Genomic DNA, 14,858 nt, shown 5'->3' on the forward strand with positions numbered 1-14,858 from the left:
GGCTGTTCCCCAATAATCTCCTGCCACCAAATCTTTTGACAAGAATTTTGTTTAAGTTTTCCTAAAGATGACTGGCAGACAGATTATGTTCAAGCATATAATCCACATTTTCAGAAGTCACACAAGAATGAGTCATTACAGAAGTTTAGTACCTATAGATCTGTTGAACATTGAAAAGTAACTATAAATTTCTAGATAAAACAGTTATATTGGCATCTTACAGCAAGATTCTGGAATCCAAGACTGCTGAGAGACATTTGGAGACAGAAGGATCTTACCTTGCAGAAATATGTTCTTTCAGCTGTAGAATGCTTGCTACATTTATCAGGAGGTATTGTGCTTCATTCACAAGAGAGAGAGAGATGTTTGTAGCAGATGCCAGACCTAAAAAATCAATCCAACATTCTAACATGATCATTAAAAATCAGGAAGGTTAAACTAGTAATTTCACCTCATCTTTCCTTTGATATCTTATTCATTCTCATTAAAAAATTATTCATTCAGCTCCAAACACCTCAAGAATTTCCAAGAATCCCCTCAAACCTGTAAATGATAATAATGTCACGCATTTAGAAACTCATATAGAGCTGAGATTTTACCAAATTTGTAAAACAATTTACAAAAGCAATATCTATGGTTTTCAATGCCCTTTCTAATTTGATCCTTTCTATAATGAAATTTAGTCTAAGAATGAATTCTTTATTTATACATTTTTCATGGTAATTTTTCAAAATGATCATTGAGTTTCCAGACCGAATTATGGTCATGATGATAAAAAACCCCTCAGGATGGTGTATTTGTACTTTTTCACCAAATGTAGAGAAGCAGAAGGGCAGCATAGACAGTTTAGGTACAAATGTACCCTTTGAAACCTACTAGATCAATACTGGATCACTCTCTCACCCTTATCAGGGTAGTTACACACTCAGTATGAATTCCATGAGCCTGTTCACTAAGTGAGGAATCCCAAATAAAGAATGACAACATACCTTTTGTATTTTTCTGGTGCGACCTGCTTTTCATGTCTGAACTTTGTCTTATCAAGCGACATGGACGACCAAGAAACACAGAGAACCAGCCAGCAATTCTTTCTCCACAGTCATATGTTTTTACCCTGTTATGAGAAAAAAGGGACTTAACAAAATTTGATTGCCCAATATTTAAATTGTAAAACTGAAGAAAAATTATGAAGATGTTTATTCTGCTTCTTTCAATACAAAATACAAAATCTGTGTTGTCTGATGAGTGTCTAATGTCAAGCTCTGCATAATTTCATCTCCCCATCTTCTCAACTTTACTCAGTTACTCTTGAAGATAACATTCACGAGATCTAATTTAATTTTATACAGAAAATTACTGTGGAATAAAGGATTAAATAATCACAACACTCAAGACACTGACTCTGAAGTACAGTAACTGGTAGCCCATATTACAATACAGTATTATGAAAAAGTTAGTCTCTGGTCTGTGCTTTCAAATAGGATTAATCTGAGTTGAATTTAAGATTGCTCCACTGTGCCACACTGTATGTAATTTTTAATGATCCCATCAGGTACAACGATGTTAATTCTCTAATGTAATTCATTTTAGCACAGACATTCCACACTAAAACATGGCAGTGCTAGCAGAACCTAAGTATCTCTCTATCTAAAGATGATTTCCATTACTAGTGAATTGTCTAGTGAGAGGCTGGTAATAGACTTGTCATCTTTACCTGGATGTAATCCCTCCTAGAATGATTTTGAGATCACCTCTCTCAGTTCAGGAAGAGCACAGAACAGACCACTGGGGAGCGATCCCATTTGCCACTAGATTCCTCAGCCCTGAGTAGTCTTAATGTCAATCTTTTAAAAACTAGGCATCTAGTTTAGATTAGTTGCCTGGGTTCCCCTCACAGATAACGGAAAGAATTAAGTAGTTCCCATCCATGTTAGACCTCAGGATGGGATGACTCTCATTCTGGGAGTGTTTAACTCTATTGATGACAAAAGGAGACTTGACTGACACCTAACTTTAAAATGGCATTAACAGCTAAGAGGAATGCAAACCCCCATGCTGATCCAGGCAGGATTCTTGTAGCGAGGGAAGCGAAGTAGCAGTGCTCCTATGCTCGCCTTGCCCTAACCAGCCAAAGCAGCTAATCGGCACGGAGACTACCTGCCCTGTGAAACAAGCAAATGGCTCCGCACAGCAAAAGATGGTAAACCCTAGGGTTGAGAGAGGGAGTAGCCTGGCTTTATGGAATGCTTTGTAGGTTCAACTGAGTTACACAGGTAGAAAGCAGGACAAGTGAAATCAAAGAAATTTTATAATCCCGCAGGGATCAGGTATTCCTTCAGCGCTTATTCCAAATTTTCATTGTGGTGCAGCTCTGTGTCCCTCTCCCAACTCTGAGACTGGACAGGCGCCAACCACTGCTGCATCTAGCCAGTGGTGTCCTAGGACTGAAATGAAACTCTGGTACGATGACATATAGGCACTGTGGCAAAAGAGAGGCCAAAGTCTGAGTCTCCGCATGAGATTTCATAGCCTGAGCTGGGTGGTTCTTGTGTCCTTGCTGGCCACCATGCTAGGCTGCTAATGAGAAAGCATGAATATACCATGGGAACAGTTCAGGTGAAACAAATTCCCCAGGTATTTACTCCCACCCAAACAAAGGTGCTAGAGGTATATAAATTCTCTCCTGAGCCAACTGCTTCTAGCAGCTTGCTGGGGCTTAATAGCACATAAATCAGGAACAAAAGTTTGCCTTCTTTTTAATTTACTTATTGAGTCACAGTGGCTGAGTTAGACACACACAGCATTCTTAGTATTTCATCAAACATCACTGTGCAGTTTTTGTATTCCAAGACTCCTGTGTCTTCAAATTGCTTTCACTTATCATCAGATCATTTTCTGAGCAAGTACCATCATCTCTTCAAGGTCTTATTCAAAGTCCTGTTGTAGCTCAGTTCTAATTTTCTGCTTATGTTTATTTTTTTGGAGTATTCCTTTACGTCTGTCAGCATTACATTTCATTTACCACATGTCAGGCAATTCATAAAGGTGGGCCTAGCTCTCAGATTTTGCTTACTGTTTGCCTTGAGTTTCCCACTCATCTTCCTGTTATGTCATTTAGCTTCGGTGTTTTACAGCTGGTCCCGCTAGCCAGGTAATTTATAGAACAAGAAACAAGGACAGCTGAAGCCTGAATATTAATCCCAAGGGATATAATAGATATATTTACACACAACAGGCTCAGTTCACATTGTTTTTAACTACACCTTTGTTGCCTTCTCCCACTGATATTAACCTTCCCTTGATCTCTTTGATATCACGGCCTGTCTAAGAGGAGGCTGTGTCCTTGACCATTGCTACAGAGCACTAACCTCGAGCATTTAGGGTCTTCTACAACATCAGTAAACTTAACATCACTAGCTTCTACTTGCATCTGTCCACTGTTAGATATCATACTAGAGAGCCATGTCCCCCCGATGTGAACAGCACATGCTGATGGACAACCCTCACTGAGATGAAGGCTAACACTGACAAATTGCTTAATGAGGGACACTTGGGCTCATCAACCTTTCGTGGTCGCTGTGAAATTAAACCTCCTTATGTGACTGCTTGCAGATTCTACATCATGTGCTCTTCTCAGCTATGTCAGCGTAAATTCAGAGTAACCACCTAAGCCAACAGAGCTGGATGAAATCACAGAACCAGAGAGCAGAATTAATAAGTGGAAAATGCCTTCAGTGGGAGTTTATTTTGAATAAAAGCCTTTAACAAAGATTTGGTCCCATTGCTCACCTCAGACACTTTGCAGAAAAGACCTCGGACCACAAATCACCTCCAGCTCTAGCGCAAAGGACTGTTTTGCTCCTGTTTCTCCTTTTTTGGCCACAGAGGCTCCCCTGCTGAAACATGGGAACGTGGCATCAAGTGCTATTGGATCTCTGAGCAGTTTCAGAGCCTCATCAACGTTGTCCAGTCATTCTGCCTTACTTTCTGCCTTGTTTATTTGCTAATCACAGTCCACTGTGCAGTTTGTCTTACACCTCCCTTTTCTTTGTCATTCTGTCCTTTTCTTCCTCCTCAGAACTCTAAGCAGTTTCCCATGAAAATTTCCTATTTTATACATTAAAAATGACACAGTCAGTGACATGAAAGACAAACTACAATAAATAGCATGGCAGCAAATTATATGCACGCAGAGAGAAAGATAACCTAGCCTATTTTACAGCCTGTAATAGATGGGCTAACCATGGGGAGGCTGAGGATGAGTCAACACTAAAGGAAGTGGGACAGATGGTTAAAACAAATGACTCTTGGGTGAATTCCACTACCTGAAGAAAATACACGTCTGAGGAAAAAATCCTCTTTATCATCTGAATAGCTAGTAGAAAAGAAGGAGAAGATAATTTCCTGCATGGCTCCATGGGGAAAATGGCCAGGTCTTCTGCTGGTTTGTTTATGTGTTACCCTCAGAGAAGCAAATGTAGAAGGTTACAAAGAATTAGTATACCTTGGTTAAAAGAAGACATAAATCTGTAAATGGCTTTTAGTTGGACTTATCAAGAGACCTGGCAAAAAGAAAAGTAGATAATGCAAATGTACTTTAGGAAGGCACTTGTTACACTGCCACTCAGAAAACTTAATGAGACTGGGAAGTACTTAGAAAGTATGATGGATAAAAATTTAAGTTAACTGATAGGAAATTAATTTATTCATAATGTTATATTTCAGTGAAGTGGTATGTCTCTTGATTAGAGATCATGTAATTTCACATACTTGCCTGCAATCTTCCCAAGATTGTTAAGGGGACATTGATCAACATGGGTGGTCAAAAAAGAATTAAAAAGGGTTGTAAATATGGGTTTATAACTTCAGTAGGTTCTAGCAATTTTGAATCTGCGCAGCAGGAAATGGAAAAAGTTGCCAGCATCATTATTGCCAAATGAAGGAACTGCATTCAAACCCTGCTGAGGCTCCCAGCTGGCATTTGGAAATAACTGGGGACACCTTTCCCTTTTCTCACCCTTGCAGCAAGTAAAATAAAAGATCTCCCTTATTCAAGTGAGTGCCAATTCATCACAGTCTCTTGTACCATCCTTCCTCCCCTTTTTCATTTTTATTGTTATTTAATGGTTTGTACCAGACATGCTGGGCATGCCAAATTACCTATCTGGACCTGTCTTCTCCTGGTCCACTAAGTCATTAATAGCTTTCTACGCTCCCTCTCTTTTTGTAAGGACATCTGCCCCTGCACGTCCATCCAGTCGTGTCCTGTGTGTCACTACAGTGATTTTCAGCTGTGACTCCTCTCCGTTGTCACTCACCTGTGTGAACAGACTTTACTCTCACTGATCACTGCCCCTTCTCCAGTATTTTCTTCCAGTGATACAGATATTGGGTCCATTCCTAGATGGGCAAAGAGCAAACTATATTTAAATAAAAAATTTATGCAGAACCATAGGGTCAATAAAAATTTCTTAGTTTTACATCTGTTCACAATCACAGCAGCCTCCCAAACAGTATGTGACAAATCTTTTTTTTTTTTTTTTTTGCTAGAATTACATTCTCTGCCTGCAGGTGGCTCCAAATGATAATGCAAAGAGCAAAGTCCACGTTAAGGAATAAACAATTTCCAGTCGAGTAACTTCAATATCTGTGTATATCAGGCAACAAAACTGGCACAGAATTACTGCTTCAGCCATGGTTTCTGTTGAAAGGATGAGTTTATCACTGTTGTGGCCCCTCTAGCAAATCAGGAGATGAGGTTAATCACTGTTGGGTTGGCATTTTTTTTCTGAATGGTGAAATGGAATGATCTGAAAGATGGAAGATGAAAGACGGAAACAAAGAAGTGAAAAAATAAGCACAGGCTCTTCAAGGAAAGAAATACAATGTGTCATAAACCTACAATAATTTAAAGATAAAATGTATGGAAACCACTAATGAAAAAATTATTCCCATCTATTTCTACGTTTAAAACAGATGAGGAATCCCTGGTAATGATCTATGTTAACAACTTCTTCAGTAGTTTGTTATCTTGAAAAGAATGACTCAAAGAAATGAAAAGGCTACTGTGGTTTACTAGAAGCAAAAAGAAAAGCTGTACTGTTTTGCTTTCTGTTAATTGAAAGCCATAATCTTAAATGACAGAGAGTTTTACTGTGTAGATGCAATGAGTCCAGCTCTTTTCCATTATACTGCAAGATACCAGCAAAGACTCCTATCTCCCATTTCCCAGCTTTATAACAGCACATTTTGATTTCACTTAGTACTTCCTGTTTGTAGTATTTAGTACACATAAGAATCAAGCTCTACCAGCTCTGTGATAGGGTGAAATCTTTTCTGAAGAGTAATAAAATGTAGTTCAGATTCACTATATCCCAACTATCAGCTCCTTTTTTTAATGACGTTAGTATACTTCAGAAGTTAAGACAGAGGGGGAAAAGCTAGCTTCATTTAGGAAAATAAAACTTGTAATAAAAGTATTGAACTTGCTTGCAAGAACCTGAAAAAGAAGTCATTGTTACCATCTTATAGACTAGAACTAATGCTCTTGCACTTTGAAACAATTAACCATTAGCAACATTCCTTCTGGAAAAGAAGAGTTCGAAAGGTTTTGTCCTGTATGCATCCTTAGCTGTGGTATCTTTTAAAAATACTTTCTAAGCAAGGCGTACTCACAAAAATTCTTAAAATAGAGTCTCAGGGCTTTAAAAAGCCCTGCTTTTATACACCAGCAAGTGTATCACATTTTAATTGAACAGTACACATTTTACAGTGATGTTTAGGTCAGTTACACATTGTTAATTACAATTTTATTCTATCTTAAGGCAAAAAAATAAAAAAGAATATTGCCAGTTACTAAAATGTAAAAGCTGTCATTCTCCATGGTCATTTGCTTGATAATAAAATTCACAGATGTGCTCACAGTATTAATATAAAAAAATTATTCTTGTTTTTATAGCTCCTATTTTCAGTCAGTGAGAAAAATTAGAAGTCTGTTATTTCAATAGACTGAAATATAAACTATTCATGTATATTCTTTCATCAGTGTATGCACTTAATTCCCATTATTTTTATTGGCAGTAACACAGGACTATTTGAAGGCACAATAAACTCCATAAAGTGTAATTAGTTGCTCAGTTTTACTAGGAACTACTTTCTACTCCAATATTTTAAAGCCTTAACATCACCCAAAATTTCTCCCTCTGTGCAGCAGCAAACTGATGCCCGACTTGCCAGAGTAGTGCTGATTGTCAGCTAAAACAGAAAGAAAGAAATTAGCCTTCTACAGAAATGTATTCTCAGCCAAATTCTGTTTGGCTGACTTTTGTGCAGGTCAGGAACAAGCCCAGTGTAATCTGTGCCCCCGTTCACGTATTCGATGGAACAGGACAACAAGATTTCCCTGGATTCCCACTTAATGTAATATGGCTTCTAGAAATAAAGGTACCTGCTCTTGCCCACCTTTAAGTTACTGGTATCCTACCCATCAACTGCTTCAGACAAGATATAAGAAGTTGTTTGCCTCCATGGGGGTTTATTTAGAGTTACATTGATTTTCTCAGTGATAGCAAGGGTTCGTTACACTCTTTATGCCAAAAAGAATAGGAAATGCCTGTTAACAACCACATAGCCTAAGAAAATAATTCTGACAAAATTGACAAGCACAGTTTCTCAAAATTAAAATCTCACTCCTTGTACTGAAGTAAAGTACAGCCAGTGAGAGACTAAGCACAAGCTTTCCTCTCCCTCTGCTCTCACCCCCTTCCTCGGGGATCAGGGGAACACCATGCAAGCCAACTAATTTTGCAGGGAAAGATCCTAAGCCTTCAGGCAGTTTTGGCCTTGTCTAGAGTCCCAGTCTGATGTCTTTGCTACGCACAGCGGTGGCAGGATCACACAGCTGGGTCTTCCCACTCAGGGCTGCTTGTTAGGTGGGCTACAGAGACACCCAACATGCAGGAGTTAAAGAAAGAACCTGAAGTGGTGCCTCAGCATACGGAGGATTCAGCAAAAGGTATTAAAGCAGTTACTGTCACACTAAATCGTGCCGACAATTTTATGTTGTTGGACAGGGAAGACGGAGAATATTAAACCATATTGAAATAAAATAGCCATAAACAAATTTTCCACTAATGAAAAGTTCTAGAGGGAGAGAAAAGCACATGCCTGGAGGGGGAGAGAGAACAGACTCATTATGTTTTAAAAGTGTCACAGACAGTCTTCACCATAATCTAACAGTATAACAGCAAAGCGTTCTTTAAAAATGCCACATACTTCGGCCACGTGGGATTTGCCCCACTCGGCTTTAGGCACTTACCAGAGGCACCTAATCCAGCAGCACGTTGCCTCAGGCTCTCTCTACGGGAGAGGCACCGCCAGACAGCAAAGCACGCTCTAGATGGAGATCATTGCCACAGCCTGCTCTCACAACGAGAAAGGCGCAGATGATAGCAGAGAAACTGGTAGAGAAAGCAGAGTGGTTACAGCCTCCTTGCAGAGGAGCAGGAGGAAGGCAGCTAGGCGGGCTGCAGCTGTCACCCAGTCAGCTCGGAGCTGCTGGGCTTTCACGTTCACTGGGGCGGGGGATTCAGTAAACCTGCAGCTCAAAGGTTTTCTCTCTCTTTTTTTCACTGCTGTCGCCTCCCTCACCCACTCCTCACCACCAGGTATGTCCCCATCACACTGAGAGGAGCAAAGGGACTCTCCACAAGAACTGTGAGGGCAGAGGGAGGAGAGGGGGAGCTGGAGAAAACACAACTAATCTTGGAAAAATGCATGCTACTGTGGCTGGGGAAAGGCAGTTTGGGTGGGAGGCATACAGTGGGAGAAATAACTCACAAAGCAACAAAGCTGGAAGAGACCTGGAGGTGGCTGTAGTCAGCAGGCTAAGTGCTACAAATCTGAAATAGCATTAGCCACCGGCACAGGCCCGCGAAGGCCCCGAGCTGTAGAACAGCCAGCCTGGCTCCTCAGAGGTCCACTGCTCCTCACCACCTGATCGCTGCTCCAGCTACACAGGCGGCGTTCAGCTTCAGGTCCCAAATTAGCAACAGACTAGTGACAGGCTGGTGAGAGTGGTGACAAAAGCAACACTGATTAACATGGGATTTTCAAGTAAAGAGTCAACTTATTACATTAAATTTGTCTGACATGAAATGATTTAAGTGGGAGATATAATGATGACCCATGTATGTGAAGGGATAAAGGAAAAAAAAAATAACGCTAACAAAGAAATCATGCATTTAGGCTGGAGGTAAGAGGAAAGAAAACAGAATAAATATTGGAACAACTTCCCACAGATTTATCTGCTCAGTCTTACCCTGCCTGTTTGTATGTGTTCCCATTGCTGCACTATCTTATGAGCAGTAACCTCTGGAATATTCTCCCCAAGCAAATGAAAGCCAGTATTGCACTGTCAAGCATTAAAGAATGCCACAGGTTGCAAGAACACCATGAGAGTGAAAAATAGCAGGAATATTATAAAAAGAAGCTCCACACCACCTTATGGGCTAGGATTATTGGTATCTACAGTCATTATAGAAAGAATAAAATGACTCTATTCTTACACACTGGCTGTACCAAAGCAGGCTATAAATAAATGCCCACCATATTTCTGTTAGAGCACACTGGAGATCTGATCAATTACTTTTCGGAGGAAAAGTGATCCATAGATTGGATCAATCACTTCTGGGTGGAAATGGTTCTCACTTTCATTGGATGGAAGGTGCATGACAGTAAAACTCCAAGAATGACACAAAGTAAAATATAGGATTTAAAGGTGAATTTCACCTTGGCCCTAAATATGGCAAGGCATTGTAAATCTCAGTGAGAAATGGATGCCTTGACTGCCTGAGAAAACTTCTTCCTGACTCTGAAGTATGTCAGTGCAGGTATTATTGACAGGCAAACGTACTAATGGATATACACTTCCCTGAACAATATGGTACTAGCAAGGGGAAAAAAGAACATACTCAGAAGAGCAGAATGAAGCAAGCAAAAGGCTCAACAGAGCTGAACCACGGAAAATGTAAAGGATAAATGGAGAAAGTTTGGACAAGACTTCACACGGTGTCTCCAAGCAAGAGGTGCACACAGAAAGGAAGAGAAATGCTAAGGAACTAAATTTCTAGAAATAACTGACATTCTGAAGCATTTGGTAATTTAAAAGTTGTGAGAGAAGGCTTTCTATACAACTGAACACCAAAAATTTGAGGTGCAAGGTGTTCCACATAGAACTGAAATGAATTAACAATACCTCTTCAAAGAAAGATTATAGAGGGAAGAGTGGAAAATAGAAGCGTTTGTGCCAACGAGCCAGTCTAGAATCCCTAAGAAGAGATTAGATCGTGTTTGGATTCTGAAACACACACACAAAATCACACAAAACTAGTGAAAGTTTGACAAACCTATTCCAGACAAAATAAATCAACTGGTCAGACTTAATTTTATGGAGAATGCTCAGACAGCTGGAAAGGACAACTGTAATATACAAACAGAAAGCAGACTGTAGTTACAGGTTTACTCGCATGGATTTCTAATAAAGGGTGAAAAATCTGAATATAAGATGCCTTGTTTTGCTCTAGCTACTGAAAATGTGGGCACATACATTATTAATGGTCAAGACATCCAGGCTGAGTAAATGTTAGACCCCAGGGAAATGATGAACACAATTCAGACACATGCAAACTTGACATTAATAACGACTTTTGTGGAATACAAACCTGTTCCAGCATTCAGTGCTAACAGCACTGTTAGCAAAATAGTAATTTGTACGTCCAAGCAGCAAAGGGCTTTCCGTAATACTTTCCATAAGTTGTTTGTTTGGGGTTTTCCCCTCAGCAGTGAATAAAAAGGATTTTGATGAATCCAAACATCATGAAATATTTGCCTGCTAGTGCAGGTATTTAACTGAGCTAAGTCTATTCCTTATTTTAATTCATACTAATTTCCACTGAAGACTCTACCCCTCTAATCACAGAGCTGGAAGAAGGAGAGCTATAAAACGGGAAGGTCTTTGGCCAGGGTGTTTGATGTTAGGCTCCTATTCCTTTACCTCTGTGGCAATAACAGATCCTTCAGGCTGCTGGACTTGCTGATGTGGAGAGGTACACTAGTCAGTAAGTTTCCATATCTGTCAGTTCGTTCCTCCTTCCTGGAGCATCCACTTTATGTATGCACGTAGGGAGTTGCTGTCTGCTCTGTCTGTCCCCAAAACAAACTAGCAAACTACCCAGGGCTTTATATTACAGCCTGGGCTTTCTTTGCCCACAGCTGGTAGCAGAATTTCTCCCTGAAGCCAGTAAGCACACAGAGCATTCAGTAGTTTAGTGGGTGCATGCAGGTGTCTCTGCCCAGAAGTTTGATACCAATAATGAAGGGAGGAATTGTTCACTAACCTTCTGCCTGAATGACCATATGTTTTTGCTTCAGATCAATTGAGGGATTTACAAGACACAACCTTGGCTCCTGCTTCTGAGTCATGCAGACTCCATTCTGGTTTACAACCATCCAGTTTCGGTCATACAGCAAACCCTGGTTTCCTACTGGCCATTCTGTAACCTGGGAGAGCGTCAGGAAGGGATAAAAAAGTTTAGAAAATTTTAGCTGCATTAATAGATTTATGCTGAAAAGAAAAGAAAGGGAAAAGAAACTGTTAATGAAATTCTTTGAAATCACGAAAACATGTGCAAGCCAGTGTCAGCCTTTAATAAGAGAAACCTTAATTGCAAATCAAAGATAAAGATATCACTGTTGAAAGCTGACAAAACAAAACTGAGTTACTGCAATTTGTTACATATTATCATACACTTTAATTTAACAGAGCTATAAGAATAAACAATCTCTGAAACACTCTGAAAACTGTTTTCAGTTTTATACTCATCCACTTTTAGAACATCTCCCCCCAACAATTTTCTTTTGATTTACAAAGCACGGACATTTAATGGGAGCTGCATGAATTAAGGCAAAACCAAACACAAAAAAAGCAAGAACAATGTGAAATTAAAAATTCTGAAAAACCTTATTTTTCATAAAACTGGAACCGCTTTACCAATGAATTCATTTGAGAAAACCTCCACCACTTAGGCTTCTGGTTTAGCTAGGAGCATAATAGTTTCTCCAGATCTCCTTACAACAAAACACATTGTCTTCTTTGCTGTATGTTCTTCCATTACTTCTGTAACAGTCTTTACATCCAATAGCCATACAAGCATATTGCCCTTGCTTTCATGTACATTTTTCTGGTGAAAAGAACATCTGTTACTGATGCTACACAGATGGTAATCTTGAAATCAAAAGACAGAGCAATTTTAGTAATGCCTTTGGGTGATATTAATAACTGCTTTCTCCTTCAGAATGTTAAAATATTAATACCACTCTTTTAAAATAAAGCTGGACATTTAAACTTATTGCTTCAGCTCACGTATGCTTTCTAGTCACAGTTGAATACCAAGAAAAGTTAACTACAGCGGAACTTTGTTGAATTCTTGTATAAAATCTTAGCACAACTCACACGAATTAACTGGTAAAAGACTTTAGCAAAAGGTGTTGAGAAAAGGATATGTCTAGCATGGCTGGAAGCACTGGTTAGATTAATTAAAAATCACATTTTTGTTTAGCATGTGCTCTATCCAAAACCTCGTAGAACCCATGATATCCCGTTTTTATAAACTTTTGCAGGTTTTATAGGAGCCTGCAGCAATAACTTGACACTGATGGCCTGACTAGAGAAAGCTGAGGGTAGGCACTCTGGAACTGAAGACTTCAAGCGTTAAAGATGAACTAGAAATAATTTGGCCATCGTGATATCAACTGTATTGAATACAGAAAATACATGGAAAGATTTTAAAGAGAAGAAATATGTTTTATCAACCTGCTTGAGTATAATATTACTTGGCAGATTTTTAAGTGAGAATGGATGAAAAAATCAGTCAAAAATGAAAACTTTATGCCTGACACTGTCATCTGAAACCATGTTCTCCAAATGCCTCAAACTGTCAGCACCTAAATGATATGAAGCTTTGTATTTTTTAGGAGAGGAATCATAGCCCAAAGACTGCAATATCAGCTCAGGAACAGACTTTTGTTCTTGCTGGAAATTATTCTTTGGAGAGGCCAGTATTTTTTGGTTATCCTGTATAATTAGATTACAAAATGCATTTGAACAGCTGGTAATCATCTGAGAACTGCAAGAATTTCCTGCTAACAAATCTCCCTTCCAAAACAGAAGATCACTAATCGGTAATACATGCTCCCATGGATCCAACAGATCTTTACAGGATTTGCAAGATATAAAGAGCAGAATAAACTAAAAGAGAAGAAAACCAGAAAAAAAGCACAAAGGCTCCTAGCTCCCTATTGTAACTTTCAGTTGTTTTGCTTCCACTTCAGGACAGGAGTCTTATTGAGGAGATAGCTTAAGTGCTTGCTTACCCTTCACTGAAGGCAAGAGGTTTTATCAGCAAAACAAAACATTCTCCCTTTAATCAGAACTTCAGCTGATTCTCACATGCTAATAGTCATTGTGGGGAAAACCCAGCTAGCTAGGTAGCAGGTATTTGGAAATAATCAACATCTTCCATTCAGAACACCTCTGGTAGGTCTAAAATTATGGCAGCTAACTCCACACTCCACTCCAAAATGCATCATATGACTATACGTCCTCAGCCCATTCCTCCCCTTCCTCCGGGCATTTGCCACTGTAGTAAGAGACTCGTACATACATGTGCCCTGCTGTGAGTTCCTGTCCTCTCACGGGTGTCCCCTGTCCACTGTCAAGTGCTCTACTTTCTCTTAAATTTTCAACTTACTGTATTGCACGTGTTGCTAAAGCCCAAATGAGTAAAGTTGCAACAACAAAATAACTGTGCACCCTGCCTTGGACAGAGAGTCACAGATGATCATGAAACAGTCAGAGCTGGTTTGTTGCCAACGCTGATACTGGAGATGAGCATGGAAGAACATATACATTTCTATTCTTAGCGCTTAGGCTTGTGACCTGTGCAGACTGTTTCCTGCCATTATTTCAAAGAGGCTGAAGGGACTGTTAAATGATTACAAGCAACTGAACAGGCAGTTCAAGCAAAGTCTGCCTGCTCTGCTTTTATCTGAGATATGAGTGGTTCGGTTTGCTCCCCCTGGATTATGTCTGCGATGTCTGCCCAAGGCTAGGAGATAGGACACGGGCTGCAAAGATGATGTGTATCCTGGTAGATCAGCAGCAGGAGCTCAGGCAGGGCACTCAAATGTCACTAAATTACCTATATTCAGGCAACCAGTACCATGAAGTAAAGCAACCGATGAAGCTTACTGCAAAGTAAATCAGGTTAGCATATATCACAGTAAGGAATGCTGCATTACACAGCTTCTAACTTGATTCCCTAAAGTTGTCTGACCATCTCTGACTACTGAGACAAATTACAATGGAGAAGGCAGAAAGAAAGCAGGGACACCAATATTTTACTGACAGATGCTAGCATACACCTTCATTCCCAGCATGGCAGGTGAGCTGATCATCCAGCATAAGGTCTTCTCTACCTGTCATATGCAAGGCTCATTGCATAGTACAGCCAGTACATGGTATTGTCCTATCTGCTTTAGTCCATTTTTCTTCTTGTAATGTAAAAATATGCATTGCAAAAACATGGTTCTGGTTTTTTTTTTTTTTTTTTTTTTTTTTTTTTTTTTCCCCAGAAATTTCTTTCAAACATTTTGGGCTGCATTTCTCCATAGTTCACAGTAAGGTCATCATGAAGGCTAATACAATTTTCAAACACACTAAAGGAATCACTGAATGGGTTTTAAATTATGTAAGTTTAAAAATGTTAGCGGTCTTACGTATAATTTATCCACTGATCACC

At 39.5% G+C, this 14,858-nt stretch overlaps 1 protein-coding gene across 1 annotated transcript in view; it reads right to left on the bottom strand.

The window, feature by feature from the left end:
- Nucleotides 1-14,858, bottom strand: part of MOCOS (molybdenum cofactor sulfurase) — a 232,959-nt gene that overhangs the window by 17,652 nt on the left and 200,449 nt on the right. Inside the window, exons 9-12 of the mRNA XM_040586176.1 lie at nucleotides 11,397-11,559; nucleotides 5,319-5,400; nucleotides 990-1,114; nucleotides 279-384 (exon numbers count right to left, since the gene is read on the bottom strand). Of these exons, the coding sequence (XP_040442110.1) occupies nucleotides 279-384; nucleotides 990-1,114; nucleotides 5,319-5,400; nucleotides 11,397-11,559 (476 nt within the window). The remainder of the gene's footprint in view (nucleotides 1-278; nucleotides 385-989; nucleotides 1,115-5,318; nucleotides 5,401-11,396; nucleotides 11,560-14,858) is intronic.

Source organism: Falco naumanni, chromosome 3 (genome assembly GCF_017639655.2).
Source record: "Falco naumanni isolate bFalNau1 chromosome 3, bFalNau1.pat, whole genome shotgun sequence".
NCBI lineage: Eukaryota > Metazoa > Chordata > Aves > Falconiformes > Falconidae > Falco > Falco naumanni.